The following is a 15,753-nucleotide window of genomic DNA, read 5'->3' as shown; positions in this document are numbered from 1 at the left end:
TTGCTCAAACCAACTATAAACACCAATGTTCTAGTAGGGTAACACCTAGGGGTTGGGTAGGTGAATGAGTGTATTTCAAATATTTTAATATATAAGTTGAAAATTTTAATCCAATTAAACATTTGAGACTTATTTAATCCTCTTCAAATCAAAACTCTATATAAGAAATCAGGAATGATCAATGACAATCTAACACACAAGAGATAAGAAGTTTTTTATATGGAAAACCCTCATGTAACATGTAGAGATAAAAAACTATGGGATCTAAGACCTTAAATCTAAAATCCATTATAGGAAATTGTAATACATAGTTTTACTTGTCAAACATTGTCTAAGACTTACTCTCCAACACTTATATCATGATTCACATCCACGACTCATCACCTTGAGCGCTCCAATGAATTTGCCTCAGGCTTTGAGGGGATGTAAGTCTCTTCAACGGCCTAGAGTTCATTCAAAGAACCTTTAAGAGCTTTTAGGAATGGTAGGGAAAGTTAGTATTTTCTAAATGAGAGCATCCAATCCTAAAACACATTTAAGAAAGGTGTGTATAGGCCTAAGAGCCTAGGGGTTAGAAATAGAATTTTTTACAAGATAAAATCTCAACTTTCCAAAAGTTAATTAAGACATTTTAGTTCAATTTTAAAACTTCTGATCCAATCCTACCTTCTCAAAAAAGCTAACTTACCTTTAATTAAACTTTTCAGACTTAACTCTGATTGTTTGATTGATTTGAACAACAATCTTGAATCTTTAATGGAGAGTAAGTTATTGTTTAAAACGATCCTATGCCAGAATAAAAAGGAACCAAATTGCCAAATTTGAAAGCAAAACATACTATCCTAAAAATCTTCCCCTTTGGCAATTTTGTGACAAAACAAAGTTACATAAACCCCCCAAAACTTTCAAACGGAGTTTACATAACACTTAATAACACTTGTCTAAACCTATTCAATTGACTATATGCAAAGGACAATCCAATAGTACAAAATATCCCTATATTTGTAACCTACACATGCCAAACATAAATACCTAAGGTAAAATAGTATGTGGAAAATGATATAAACAAAATCAACTGATTTAACTCTTCCTATAGTGCGATAGTCCAAGATTCATCTCCTAGAGTTTTCTCCACATTTTCTTACTCTAATTGGGAGGTATAACAAAAGAAGTATATTTTATTGTGTCTTGATTGTCTCATTGTTACCATGGAGTCATTCATATTTCCTATTATATTTGAGATAAGGTAATTTTTTGGTACTTTGGATTTATTTCTAGTACTCACTTCATTTGGCTTAGCAACTTCAAGTGGCTTTTTATCTCTATTGGGGTCAACCACCTTTTCAGGGATGTTTTTAGGGGTATCCATAGTCTTATCCATTATCTCAAGGATATCTCTAATGGATTCCTAGGGTAAACTATAGAAGTTATCATCTTCAATAGGGTAACACCTGGGGAGATTGAATGAGTGTGTTCCAAAGATTTTAATATAATAATTAAGATTTTTAGTCCAATTAAACCTTTGAGAATTAGTTAATCCTATTTAACTCAATTAAACTATGTAAGAAATTAGAAATAATCAATGACAATCTATCACACAAGAGACAAGAGGTTTTTTACATGGAAAGGTTAAATGAGAACCTTGAATCTTCAATGGAGAGTAAGTCAACGTCTAAAAAGATCTTATGCCAAAATAAAAAGGAACAAAATTGCCAACAAAAAAAAACAAAACATAATGTCCTAACACCAACCTCTCTCCACTATCAAGTTAATGATAAAAGGGTAAACAACTCAAAATAATTATTTTTTATATAATTTTTTTTATAGGTACCTCATTCTTAATTAGTGGAATTCTTTTTTTTTTATTTTATTTTTATAATTGTTCTTTACTTAGTGGCCACAATTCTCTGTTGTCCAAAATACCAAGCCTAAATTACATAGCAACTCTGGCCAAGAAAAACTGAAAAAAGAGTCACTACTTCTTTTATAGTACTCCTGGTATCGTCCTTAAGGACTAATCTATGGAAGTTGTTAAACTAGGTCTAAAAGATTGCTCTTTGCTAAATTCTTGAATTAGAAAAAATAAACATTTGATTTGAACAAAATTGAATTTAATAAAATAAATCTTAAATAAATTGCAAAAGAATGATTGATTTCTAATTCAAATGATTCAAGATTGGGGGTTCCACAATTGGGTATCAATTTTGATTAGTCTTAGGGTATTCAGAATGTGGGATTAAACAAGATCAACTTGAGTTCCACAACTCAGGGTTACATCCATATCCTAACTTTTAATATTTTATTCCATTATTGAAATACCAAATAGATGAATGGGTATGAAAATTGGGTTTAGGTCTAGAAGTTAGGCCTTTACCACTCTGTGTAGATTCGTCATAGGATAGATAACAATAACAAAACCTCAGATAACTAGGGATAAAGAATTACCAAAAATCCCTAGTATCAAGGAATGGGCTATTGTACCATCCCCTAATTCAAACTAACATTGGAGGATATTTCTATTTTCATCTATTATGCCTTAACCCTTCATTCATCCCATTTTTAGTTCGATTTTACCCATTGTTTTCCCTTAGCTCTAACCCTAGGTTTTCATGTTTCACACCCCAAGATGACTTTTTAGCCTCTCATGGTGGTGTTTTCACTCACACTATCCATAAAAGAAGAATAAAGAACCATTCTTGAATAAAAAGAAATTAGAAACAATTAATTAAAATAAAGAAAACAAATCGAGAATCTTTAATGTTTTTTTTTTCTCTCTCTAAGAAAATCCAAGAACATCTAATAATTCCTGAACCCCCCAAAAAAAGAACTCTAATGCCCTATTGTAGACCCCCCATTTTGTTCTCCTATCACATGTCCTATTATGTATTTGTTCGATACTTTACAGCAATTTCTTGGTGGCCCATTGCTACTCGTGTAGCCTATTTTTTTAAGCCATCTTAGAGACTTTGGTTGAGGGATTTACCTAACCCCATTGTGACTCTTGGCAGCTCTATTTAGACTTAGTACACTCTAGGCTCATTAGACACACTTGGCCCATTAGGCACCGCTTAGGCCCATTAGGCACCACCTTAAGCCCACTTAGGCACTTTAGGCCCATTTAGGCACCCTAAGCCCACTTCGGCACCCTAGGCCCACTTAGGCACCCTAGGCTCATTTAGGCACCCTAGACCCATTTAGGTACCCTAGGCCCACATAGGCATATTAGGCCCATTTAGGCACCCTAGGCCCATTTAGGCACTATAGGCCCATTTAAGCATCCTAGGGCCACATAGGCATCCTAGGCCCATTTAGGCACCCTAGGTCCATTTAGGCACCCTAGGTTCATTTAGGCACCGTAGGCCCATTTAGGCACCCTAGGCCCATTTAGACACCTTAGGCCCATTTAGGCACCCTAGGCCCATTTAAGCACCTTAGGTCCATTTAGACACCCTAGGCCCATTTAGGCACCCTAGGGCCACATAGGCATCGTAGGCCCATTTAGGCACCCTAGGCCCATTTAGGCACCCTAGGGCCACATAGGCATCGTAGGCCCATTTAGGCATCCTAGGTCCATTTAGGCACTCTAGGCCCCTTTAGATCATTTTTTGCGTGGGCATGGTTTGCATGGCTTGCATGGTTGCATAACTCGTATGACTTGCATGTGCTTGATTTTGTTTTTATTTTTTTGTTTTTATCTTTATCTATTTATTAGTTTTATTCATTTATTTATTTTTGGAAAATTGCATGAGCTTAATAATCATATTCATTTCGTTTTTATTTATCTATTTATTAATTTATTTTGATAGAGAGTTGCTTGAGTTGATAATTCATTTTAGTTATGCATGTGATCTATATTTTTAATTTCGTTTAAAATTACATAATTTGGATTTTTAATTATTAGTTACATATTTTTTTTATTATTCTAACCCTTATTTTTCTATTTTTTTATTTGTCATTTTTTGTTTTATTGCCCGGGATTTTACATACTCCATATTGGAAAAAAGATTATTGAAAAAGATGATTATGGGAATGGATGATTATGGGAAGAAGATTAAGAAGGTTGGGTTTTGGCAAGTGAAAGGAAAGGGTGCAGTGTGTATGTGGACAGGAAGTGTGGTTGTGTTCAAAAAAAGAAAAAGGGAAGAAGGTGGTATGAAAAGGAAGAGACACGATTCAAAAGAGAAGAAATGGTGCAGTTACACCATGGGGAGTGAGGGTGCACATTGAGAGAAGGTACAGAGGAGAAAGAAAGAGTGAGGCTGATTTTTTCTAGAGAATGGGAGGAATCAGTCCGGGTTTTGAAAGGATTTTTTTGAGGCTACTGTTTGGAGGAAATCAGTCCACGTTTCAGAGAAGAAGTGAGACTGATTTTTCTCGAGAATTGGAGGAATCAGTCTTGGTTTTGAAAAGATTTTTTTTGAGGCTGCTGTTTGGAGGAAATCGGTCTATGTTTCAGAGAAGAAGTGAGAAGAAGTGAGGTTGATTTTTATGGAGAATTGGAGGAATCAGTCCGGGTTTTGAAAGGCTTTTTTTGAGGTTGCTATTTGGAGGAAATCAGTCTACATTTCAGAGAAGAAGTGAGGCTGATTTTTATGGAGAATTGGAGGAATCAGTTTGGGTTTTGAAAGGATTTTTTGAGGCTGCTGTTTGGAGGAAATTAATCCACGTTTCAGAGGGGATTTTGGGGCTGCTATTTGAGTGATCAGTCCACGTTTCAGAGATCCTTTTTGGGGCTGCTGTTTGAGTGATCAGTCTGTGTTTTAAAGGGTTTCTTTAGGCTGTTGTTTGAAGGAAATTAGTCCATGTTTCAGAGGGGATTTTGGGGCTGCTATTTGAGTGATCAGTCCATGTTTCAGAGAGAATTTTTGAGGCTGTTGTTTGAGTGATCAGTCCGTGTTTTAAAGGGGCATTTGAGGTTGCTGTTTGGAGGAAATTAGTCCACGTTTCAGAGGGGATTTTGGGGTTGCTATTTGAGTGATTAGTCCGTGTTTTGAAAGAGCATTTTTGGGGCTGCTATTTGAGTGATTAGTCTGTGTTTTGAAGGGGTGAGGTTGTGATTTTCACAGGGAGGATCAGTCCGTTTTTCAGAGGAGAAGAGTGGGCTGCTGTTTTCAAAGAGAGTCGGTCCATGTTTAGGAGTGATTAGGGGATGCTGTTTTCAAAGAGGATCAGTCCGTGTTTCAGAAGAGAGGTGGGCCACACCAGAAAAGTTTCAGAAAGTGATACTGCATCAAGGAGCCGCACCAACAAAGGAGCCAAACAACAACCTTTTCTTTTCCTCTACCAAAGGTAAATTTTGAACACATTAGTTTGTTAGTTATTTTCAATTTTAAGTTTTGATTATTTTTAGAACTTTGATGGATTATATTTATTTTTTATTTCAACTTTTTTTTATATTCCTTCAGTTGTGTGATAATATTTTAGATTTAAGAATCCTTGATTAATTGTGTTAACATTTCATAATGTCTAATTCCAAGCTTTGTTTTTCTGAGAACTTGATTGAACTTAACCAACATTTTGGATTGCATTTTGAGACATGTCTGAATTTTATTTAGCCAAGCATTTAGGTTGATATTGGGTAAGCTTTTCGGGTTGGATTAGCTTAGAATCAAGGTTGGTTATTATTAAAAATCTGGGTTGCATCTTTGATCGAATATAAGATGATTTATCCCTGAAATATGGGTTGTTGTCAAGCTATTTTGAAATAAAAAATGTGGACTGATATTGCTTTAAAATCAGGGCTGGTGTAGAATGAAATTTATAACCACCATATTTTTCTATGAGAAAGCACCAAAATCCTCGAGAAAGCCACAAGATTTTTAAATAAGAGTGCACCAAAATTTTTCTTTAAATGATATAGCCATCAGATTTTTCTATGAGAGAGCACCAAAATACTTGATAAAGCTACCAAATTTTAAAATAAGAGTGCACCAAAATTTTTCTTTAAATGGTATAGCCATCAAATTTTTCTATGAGAGAGCACCAAAATACTTGATAAAGCTACCAGATTTTTAAATAAGAGTGCACCAAAATTTTTTTTTAAGTGATTTTTTTATGAGAGAGCACCAAAATACTTGATAAAGCTACTAGATTTTTAAATAAGAGTGCATCAAAATTTTTCTTTAAGTGAGATAGCCATCAGTTTTTTTTTTATGAGAGAACACTAAAATCCTTGAGAAAGCCACCAGATTTTTAAATAAGAGTGCACCAATTTTTTTTTCAATTATTAAGTTGTTTAGAATTTTTGTTTTAGTTAAATCTATGTCTCCTCTTAGTGGTTTCTTTTAGTTGGATTGACCTCATTTGTTTATTAATTTATTTTTATTTTAGAATCTTAGTTTTAGTCAAATTTTTGTCACATCTTCAAATTGATAACTTTTTACTTTGATTGAATCCATTTAGTTTTTAGAATTTAGGTTTTAGTTAAATTTTTTGCCATGTTTTCAAGTCGACAATTCTAGTTATTTTTTAATTGAACTCTTTTAAGTCTTGAACTCAAACTTTTTTATTAAGAAAATAACTCTTTTAAATGGGCATCTCGAATGAAGTCAAAATAACTTCTTTTCTTTCAAAAAAATGAATATTCTCCATCAATGATGTGGCTCCTAGATCCCAAATGAAAGGGTAGCCAATAAAGAGATCCAAGTTAATATTCTTTTGTTTTAAAAACCCTTTTAAATTAGGAATGAAAAGAAAAATCTTCATTTTGTGTCCTGTGTTATGGATTTATCAAATCACATGGTTCCTTTTGCTTTTCTAAAATCATTCTCAAATAAATTTAAATCTTTTAACAATTTTAAAAAATAATAATAATAATAATCCATTCTAGGAATTTAGTGCAAAGATCTCACTTTTTAAAAAATAAAAATAAAAATATGCAACTTAGTTTTATCCCAATTGTACTCATTTTCTCAGTTTCCAAAACTTTATTTTCTTAACATAGGTTTGAGCTTGTGTTCACAAGCTAATGGGAATACACAGGTTAAATTTGTGAATATTAACTAGGGACTTGATGGGACCCCAACATAAAATAATTTTTCTAAAACTCATCTTTCCTACCACTTTAGCTACTTTCTATAATCAAAATCATCAAATTTTTTAGGAATTGTATACAAGATGTGTGTCATAATTGATGTTTTCGTATACTTTGATAATTTTTGCTATGCTAATTAGATAACAAGCATGCTAGGATTTCTTTATTTTATTATTATCTAACCCCTCAAGTCTTATGGAAGCGCATTATAAGTTATCTATGCTATCCAGGTACGCCTCCCAACGCTCACCTTCTAAATTTAGTGAATATGCTTGTCATTGTGAACTATGCCTATAATCGATAGTGCTTGGGTATCTTGATATTTGTTTCATTGTTCAATTATTTATGATAAAGCGCATGTTGGATGATATATTATTTGAACTAACTTTGGTGTCTTGTGATAGCTCATAAGAAGTAGTCCAGGTACGTACTCAAAATTTTTTTTCTGATTTGTAATTGGTTTTCTTATTTAGCATGTTATTTTTTGGAAATCACCTTAGTCAACCTAGATACCCTCAATCAACCTATTAATTGTCACATTCCCCTCAACTTAGTTAGTAGAGACCTTTATAGGACTTAGAGGGGTGCTACCTCTTAGAGGTACCTTTCCAATAGGTAACCTGATCCCCGGACCCAGACTCGGGTTTTTCAAAGACATGCTTTTTCAAAACTGTGGAGTCATTTTTTTAGGGGTTTTATTTCTTATTTTATTTTACCTTTAAAATAAAAATAAAATAAGTGGCGACTCCAATTTTTCCAAAACTAAATTTTTCACCAATTAAAAGTGAGTCTCGCCGGTCGAGTGGGGGCGCACTTGAGAAATGTGGGTCTACGCCTATTTATAGACTAAAAGTTAAGTTGACACATAGCAATATCTTAGAGAGTATATAAAATCTTCTTTACAAATCAAGGGCTCTCAATAAAAGTTGTAAAAATTTGAGTCACGGGAGACTTCAATGAAAAGATGTTGATTTCGCATAAGGATGATCCATTTCTCATGATCATGCGAAATATAAATGGATTGATAGCATTCTAACATCATTTTAGAGCATTTGGCATGGTCGTGCAAAAAGTCACATGTTCATGCGAAACTGATTTCCATGCTACTGCAAAAACAATCTATTTGGTCCGTTTCTCACAATCATGAGAAATTGACACTCCTTTGATTCCTCTTTGCGTAGTTCTCTTCAATCATCCATATCTTCCTCGTTTCAACTCCGATTTACACACCGTTTGAAGATTTGAATTCTTGGATTCTCAAGCTTTGAAATGATATAGAGCATGTAAAAAAATTACCTCAATGGGTACTCTAAATATCACCTCAAAATCATAATAAATAGAGTTCCTTTTGGTGCCTTCAACTGTTCTTCTTTGGTCAAGCCATCTCCAACCAACCATATCTGTACAATATTTCACTACTATATCTCAAACATCTTTAATGCTAAGTCCATTTTTTTCCCAAAAAAAAAAAAAAGAAAGAAAAGAAAAAAGAAATGAGAAAATGGTGGTGGGTTGTTTGTTCATTAGCCTGTAAATTCTCCAATGCTTAATTATGTTAACTTCATCATAATAGTTCTTTGTTCATTAGCCTATCATTAAACAAAAAGTTTTTCTCAATGAATACACCAAACAGTACCAAGTATAATTAAAAAGGAAGTTTTCAATGGTAAGCATTAAGGAAGATTATAGAAAATAATAATAATAATAATAAGATATATAGAAGGATGAAAGAAGGGATTTTGCCTTATGGGCATAATTTTTTGAAAGAGCCAATTTGCCTCCCAATTTGGTGTTCAGCTTCATATTGATCTTTGCGTACTCTTCCTCATGGAAAGTAGCCACCTAAGAATTATTTCAATTGTATTCCAATATAAATCAAAACTAGGATTGAACAGGTAAAACAGTAGTTGCTGTTTGACATTAATTAAAAAAGTTAGTTTTTGCTAGTCATATGAAGCACCATTCAAATTTTAATAACATTTTTTCATTTATATTAAAAATACCTGGATGCCCTTTTGGCACAAAGCAAGGGCTGTGAAATAAGCAACCTTGGAGAGCTTGCCTCGGAAGAGTACTTGAGTGGTTCCTTTTGGAATGCTGTTCAAAACAACGGCTATTGCTAAGCTGCTCCCATCCACCACCTTGATTTTGAGCTTAGGATTTCTATGGATATAAAGCTCACCATATATATTAAGCTCTTCACCCTGCATAATTTTTTAATTAATTAAATAAAAATTTATTTTTGAACTAAAACTTTTCAAATATGGATGATAAATTGCTGGAGGGCTCAATATGAAAGAAGGAAATGAGTGAATTAATCATATATAAACTATAAACCAATATGGTAAAATTATTTATAGGCACAACAATTCTCTTCTAGTCATCAAAGATTTACTTTCCTTATAATGAAAATAGGGGATGCGAATGAAAATAGGTTATCTAAGTGCATTTCAGGTGTATAACAATCTAAAGTTGGTTCAATAAAAGATAGTCCAAGCTTCTATCAATCCAAGATCTTCTAGTGAAAGTCATAATATATGATATCCCAATTGATTAAAGAAAGAAGTTTCATGTAAATGTATTTTAAATTTGTGCGGCCTAAATAAACAATATTTACACATGCAAGGACCTCCTCACAAGGGATGTTTGTCTCTCACCATAATCACATGACATATTTTAATATTTCAATCAATTTCTATTACTATATTAAAGCGTACAATATTCACTAAAAGGGATTTATGATATCTTAATCAGTTCTTAACATTATATTAAAGCAAATAATATCTAGATGAAAGGAATTTGTGGTATCCCCATCATTTCTTAGTATTATATTAAAATGGATAATATTCACATCAAATGGATTTATGATATCTTAATCGGTTCTTAACATTATATTAAAGCAAATAATATCTATATGAAATGATTTGTGATATTCTTGTCAATTTTTAGTATTATATTAAAATGGATAATATTCATATGGAAGGGTGACACTTGATTAAAGTGAACAATATCCGCATGCGAGGATGCAGATCATCATATAATGTCTCTACATCTATGCATGAAAGCGACCAAAGGGAATGGAGGAAAATAAAGAAGAAGAAAAAAAATGGAACCAAAATGGTAAAGGAGTAATAACTTACCTGTTGAGAAGACCTAAACTCAACACATTAACGCCTCTTTGCTCTGCATCTAGTATGGCTTCTTCAATCAAGCTATTGATGGGTTCATTTTGCCATTTCAAGAAGTACTACACCACTCAACAATTGATTCAATGAATAATAACTAACTAGAAATAAATCATTCTTAAAAAAATAAGAAACAATGACAAAATTCATTAATAAATTAAGAAAATAAAATAACAACAAAATATGATTCTTACTTGAATCCTATATTTTGGTATGACCCATGTTTGTAACTTGAGTTTGTTGAAATGGTTCCTTTCAAGAACAAATGTACGAGAACAAATCCAAATCAACATCATATACGAAGATGTTAGAGGCCACATTAGTCTCAAGTACCATTTGGAGATGTATGGCTTGGAGGCCACAGAGGCAAAACCTAGCCTTATATGATAAATGGAGTCTGGTGTTGTGAGATGGGTGAGATGCACTACATCAGGCGATTCTTCAGGCCTTGTAAGTGATTTTTCATATAATACATCTGAAGATTTGTCCATAGTACCATACATGTAGTCGTAGAATGGCATGAAGAGTGAGTAATTGGTTCGAAATTGGGTGTAATGCAGAGAGTGAAACCTGAAAATTTTGGGGTTAAAATCATTTATCATCATAAATTATATATATGATTTCTAACGAGTATTAAAAAAACTAGAATGTCAAAATAATTGAAGTATTATTAAAACAAAAAGTTATGACTAATTGAATTATCTACCATTTGTTTCATGTTTAAGGTTATTTGATTAAAAAGGTTAGTAGAAACCTAAATTTAGAAATTTAACCCTATCTGTTTTTGACAAAAAGGGTCTCTATTTTTCTTGTAAAAATAACAATTTCTTTTAAAACCTACATATATGTACCCAAAATGGTAAATGATATTTATGTGAAAAAAATGTTACTTTTTGGGTAAAAAAATAAGGGAAAATCATCTAATCATACACCAATTATAAAAAATATAAGAATTTGGAACTTCACTTTTTTCTTTTTAATTTTGGTGTAAAATGGGAAAAAATATTGTTTATTCATACACTCTAATAGTGCTTTCAAATTTATTCCACAATTACCCTCAAAAGTAAAGGACAAAGTACACATCAATTTAATACCACTTATTAACAAGTACATGTGTCATATATTTTTTATTATTTTTCTCAAATCAATAAATATCTCTTACCATTTGTCACGTTTCCACTTGACTTTTTTTTTTTTTTTTCTCTCATACCACCATAATCCATTGTCACCTATTATAATTTTTATTATTATTATTATTATTTTTCCTTTATATTCTTTTTAACATGCTCGTACATTTTCTCATAAAACTTCTTTAATTTTAATTTATTTTTACTCTCTAATTTATCTATATTTATTGATTTTAATTATTTTTTTAACATATTAAACTTAAAATGATAATATATAATAAATAATTAATATAAAAAATTAAATAAAAACAAAATATATAATGGACAAAAATGAAAATATTATCCCACAAATAATTATGATTTTAAATATTAATTATAATAATACATTTTATAAATTAAGGTTTAAATTTAAAATTTCCATTTTATTATTTAGAACTTTATGATATAAGATTTTTTATATTAATACTAAAAAAAAGATTTATTTATTTTGTAAATTCTATCACATGTAAAAGTAAAAATATCATTGTAATACTATTTTATTATTTACATTATTTTTCTTTTAATTTTTCTTTTAAATTTATCATATAAAAATCACAATAAGTGATGGTGCTTTTATCATTTTTCTTATGATTTTAAATTGATTGTGGATTTAACTTTTTTTGGGCTAAAATCTTTAATTTTTAATTAAAATAAAATATAAAAGAAAATTTATTTTTCATAAAAAAATTGTATTTAACCTTTTATATTAATCCCATAAAAAACAGGTACACCCTTAAAAAAAAAAAGTAAATTAATACTTAGGAGAACCGGAAACACTATCATACTTATCATAGTGTATATATTCTTTTGGGACCCTCGATAAGTAATTGGAGGTATTTGTCTACCCCAAAAAAAACTTTGGGATCCTAGGTATATCCATTCTTAGAGGAACCAAGACCTCTATTTTAATTTTTATGGTTCATATATTCCTTTGGGGACCCTTGAAAAAGAATTAGAGGTAATTCCCCACCCTAAAACGGACATTGGAACCCAAGGTACATCCTAAAGACAATTTGGTACACCATTTCATAAAATTTGGCACATCCTTAAAACAATTTTGTATATCCAATCCATGAGCTACCAGGACCTCTATATTATTACCCGTGGTTCGTTTTATTTCTTTAGGGATCTTTAGGAAGTAATTAGAGGTCGTTCCCTACTCCAAAACGAACTTTGGAACCCTAGGTACATCCTTAAGGAAATTTGGCGCATCGTTAAGAAATTTTGGTACATCCAATCCTCGGGCTATCGAGACCCCTATCTATCTTCCCATGGTCCATATTATCATTTTGAGGACCCTTAGGTAGTAATTGAAGGTCATTCCCCACATCGGAATGAACTTTGGCACTCTTGGTACGTCCTTTACAAACTTTGGTTCATCCTTAAAAATATTTGGTACATATTTGAGCTATTGAAACCTTTATTTTATTACCCATGGTTTGTTTATTCCTTTAGGGATATTGGGAAGTGATTGGAGATCGTTCCCTACTCCGAAATGGACTTTGGAACCCTAGGTACATCATTGAGAAAATTTGATACATCAAATCCTTGAGCTAACGGAACACTTATCTCCATTTCCATAGTCCATTTTTTCCTTTGGAGACCCTTAGGAAGTTATTGAAGGTTGTTCCCCACCTCATAACGGACTTTGGAAACATTGGTATATCCTTTACAAAATTTGATACATCCTTTATAAAATTTGGTACACTTCACAAAATTTGGTACATTATGAAGGATGTACCAAATTTTGGGCATGATATACCAAGGGTTTTAAAGTGCGTTCCGAGGTGGGGATCGACCCCTAATCACTTTCTTATGGGTTTCTAAATGAAATTATGGACCATTCATATTCAGATGGGGGACCCAGAAACAATAGGATCGGATGTACCAAATTTTGTGAAGGATGTACCAAGGGTTTGAAAATGCGTTCCGAGATGGGGATCGCCCCCAAACATTTCCTTATTGGTTCCAAAATGAAATTATGGACTATCCATATTTAGAAGGGGGTCCTAGAAGCAATTAGGTCGGATGTACCAAATTTAATGAAGGATGTACCAAATTTTGTGAAGGATGTACCAAGGGTTCCAAAGTGCGTTTCGAGGTGGGGATTGACCCCCAATAGCTTTCTTATGGGTTTCTAAATGAAATTATGGACCATTCATATTCAGATGGGGGCCCTGGAAGCGATAAGATCGCATATACCAAATTTTGTGAATGATATACCAAGGGTTCCAAAGTGCGTTTCGAGGTGGGAATCGACCCTCAAACACTTCCTTATGGGTACCAAAATGAAATTGTGTACCATCCATGTTCGACTGGGGTCCCGAAAGCGATAGGATCAGATGTACCAAATTTAATGAAAGATGTACCAAATTTTGTGAACGATGTACCAAGGGTTCCAAAGTGCGTTTCGAGGTGGGGATTGACCCCCAATAGCTTTCTTATGGGTTTCTAAATGAAATTATGGACCATTCATATTCAGATGGGGGCCCTGGAAGCGATAAGATCGCATATACCAAATTTTGTGAATGATATACCAAGGGTTCCAAAGTGCGTTTCGAGGTGGGAATCGACCCCCAAACACTTCCTTATGGGTACCAAAATGAAATTGTGTACCATCCATGTTCGACTGGGGTCCCGAAAGCGATAGGATCAGATGTACCAAATTTAATGAAAGATGTACCAAATTTTGTGAACGATGTACCAAGGGTTCCAAAGTGCGTTCCGAGGTGGGGATCGGCCCCCAATCACTTTCTTATAGGTTTCTAAATGAAATTATGGACCATCGATGTTCAGATAAGAGTCCTGAAAGCAATAGGATCAGATGTACCAAATATAATGAAGGATGTACCAAATTTTGTGAAGAATATACCAAATTTTGTGAATGATGTACCAAGGGTTCCAAAGTGTGTTATGAGGTGGGGATCAGCCCAAAATCACTTTTTTTTTATGGGTTTTTAAATGAAATTATGGACAATCTATGTTCAGATGGGGGTCCCAAAAAATGATAGGATCGGATATACCGAATTTTGTGAAGGATGTACCAAGGGTTGGAAAGTGCGTTCCGAGGTGGGGATCGACCCCCAAGCACTTTCTTATGGATTCCAAAATGAAATTATGGACTATCCATATTCATATGGGGGTCCCAAAAGCGATATGATCAGATGTACCAAATTTAATGAAGGATGTACCAAATTTAATTAAGGATGTACCAAATTTTGTGAAGGATATACCAAGGGTTCCAAAGTGCGTTTCGAGGTGGGGATCGACACCCAATAGCTTTCTTATGGGTTTCTCAATGAAATTATGGACCATCCATGTTCAGATAGTGGTCCCATAAGTGATAGGATTGGATGTACCAAATTTTGTGAATGATGTACCAAGGGTTCCAAAGTGCGTTTCGAGGTAGGGATCGGCCTCCAAACACTTCCTTATGGGTTCCAAAATAAAATTATGTACCATCCATGTTCGAATGGGGTCCCGAAAGTGATACGATCGGATGTACCAAATTTAATAAAGGAGGTATCAAATTTAATGAATGATGTACCAAATTTTGTGAATGATGTACGAAGGGTTCCAAATTGCGTTCCAAGGTGGGGATCGGCCCCCAATCACTTTCTTATAGGTTTCTAAATGAAATTATGGACCATTGATGTTCAGATGGGGGTCCTGGAAGCGACAGGATCGGATGTACCAAATTTAATTAAAGATGTACCAAATTTTGTGAAGGATGTACCAAATTTTGTGAATGATGTACCAAAGGTTCCAAAGTGTATTCTAAGGTAGGGATCAACCCCAAATAACTTTCTTATGGGTTTCTAAATGCAATTATGGACCATCCATGTTCAGATGGAGGTCCTAGAAGCGATAGGATCGGATGTACCAAATTTTTTGAATGATGTACCAAATTTTGTGAAGGATGTACCAAATTTTGTGAATGATGTACCAAGGGTTCCAAAGTGTGTTCCGAGGTGGGGATCGGCCCCAAATAACTTTCTCATGAGTTTCTAAATGAAATTATGGACCATTTATGTTCAGATAGGGGTCCCGGAAGTGATAGGATCGGATGTACCAAATTTTGTGAATGATGTACCAAGGATTCTAAAGTGCGTTCTAAGGTGGGGATCAACCCCCAATCACCTTCTTATGGGTTTCTAAATGAAATTATGGACCATCGATGTTCAGATGGGGGTCTCGGAAGTGACAGGATCGGTCTATAATTTCATTTAGAAACCCATGAGAAAGTGATTTGGGGCCGATCCCCACCTTGGAACACACTTTGGAACCCTTGGTACATCGTTCACAAAATTTGGTACATCCTTCACAAAATTTGGTACATCCTTCATTAAATTTGGTACATCCGATCCTG

The 15,753-nt window shown here is 33.4% G+C and overlaps 2 protein-coding genes across 2 annotated transcripts; both read right to left on the bottom strand.

Annotated features, from left to right (window-relative positions):
• Positions 1-380: 380 nt before the first annotated feature.
• LOC132255171 (very-long-chain aldehyde decarbonylase CER1-like) lies at positions 381-9,270 on the bottom strand. Its single transcript, XM_059743026.1, has 3 exons — positions 9,037-9,270; positions 8,777-8,875; positions 381-443 (listed from the first exon to the last, which is right to left on the bottom strand). Exons 1-3 carry the CDS (start codon positions 9,241-9,243, stop codon positions 381-383), a joined length of 369 nt encoding a protein of 122 aa, XP_059599009.1. The 5' UTR covers positions 9,244-9,270.
• Positions 9,271-10,169: 899 nt separating this feature from the next.
• LOC100248835 (very-long-chain aldehyde decarbonylase CER1-like) lies at positions 10,170-13,693 on the bottom strand. The gene is made up of 3 exons (XM_019225540.2): positions 13,608-13,693; positions 10,413-10,788; positions 10,170-10,280 (listed from the first exon to the last, which is right to left on the bottom strand). Exons 1-3 carry the CDS (start codon positions 13,691-13,693, stop codon positions 10,170-10,172), a joined length of 573 nt encoding a protein of 190 aa, XP_019081085.2.
• Positions 13,694-15,753: the final 2,060 nt, after the last annotated feature.

This window comes from Vitis vinifera, chromosome 15 (genome assembly GCF_030704535.1).
Source record: "Vitis vinifera cultivar Pinot Noir 40024 chromosome 15, ASM3070453v1".
Classification (NCBI taxonomy): Eukaryota; Viridiplantae; Streptophyta; class Magnoliopsida; order Vitales; family Vitaceae; genus Vitis; species Vitis vinifera.
The sequence above is the reverse complement of the archived record's forward strand: the minus strand, read 5'-3'. Positions and strand labels throughout refer to the sequence as shown.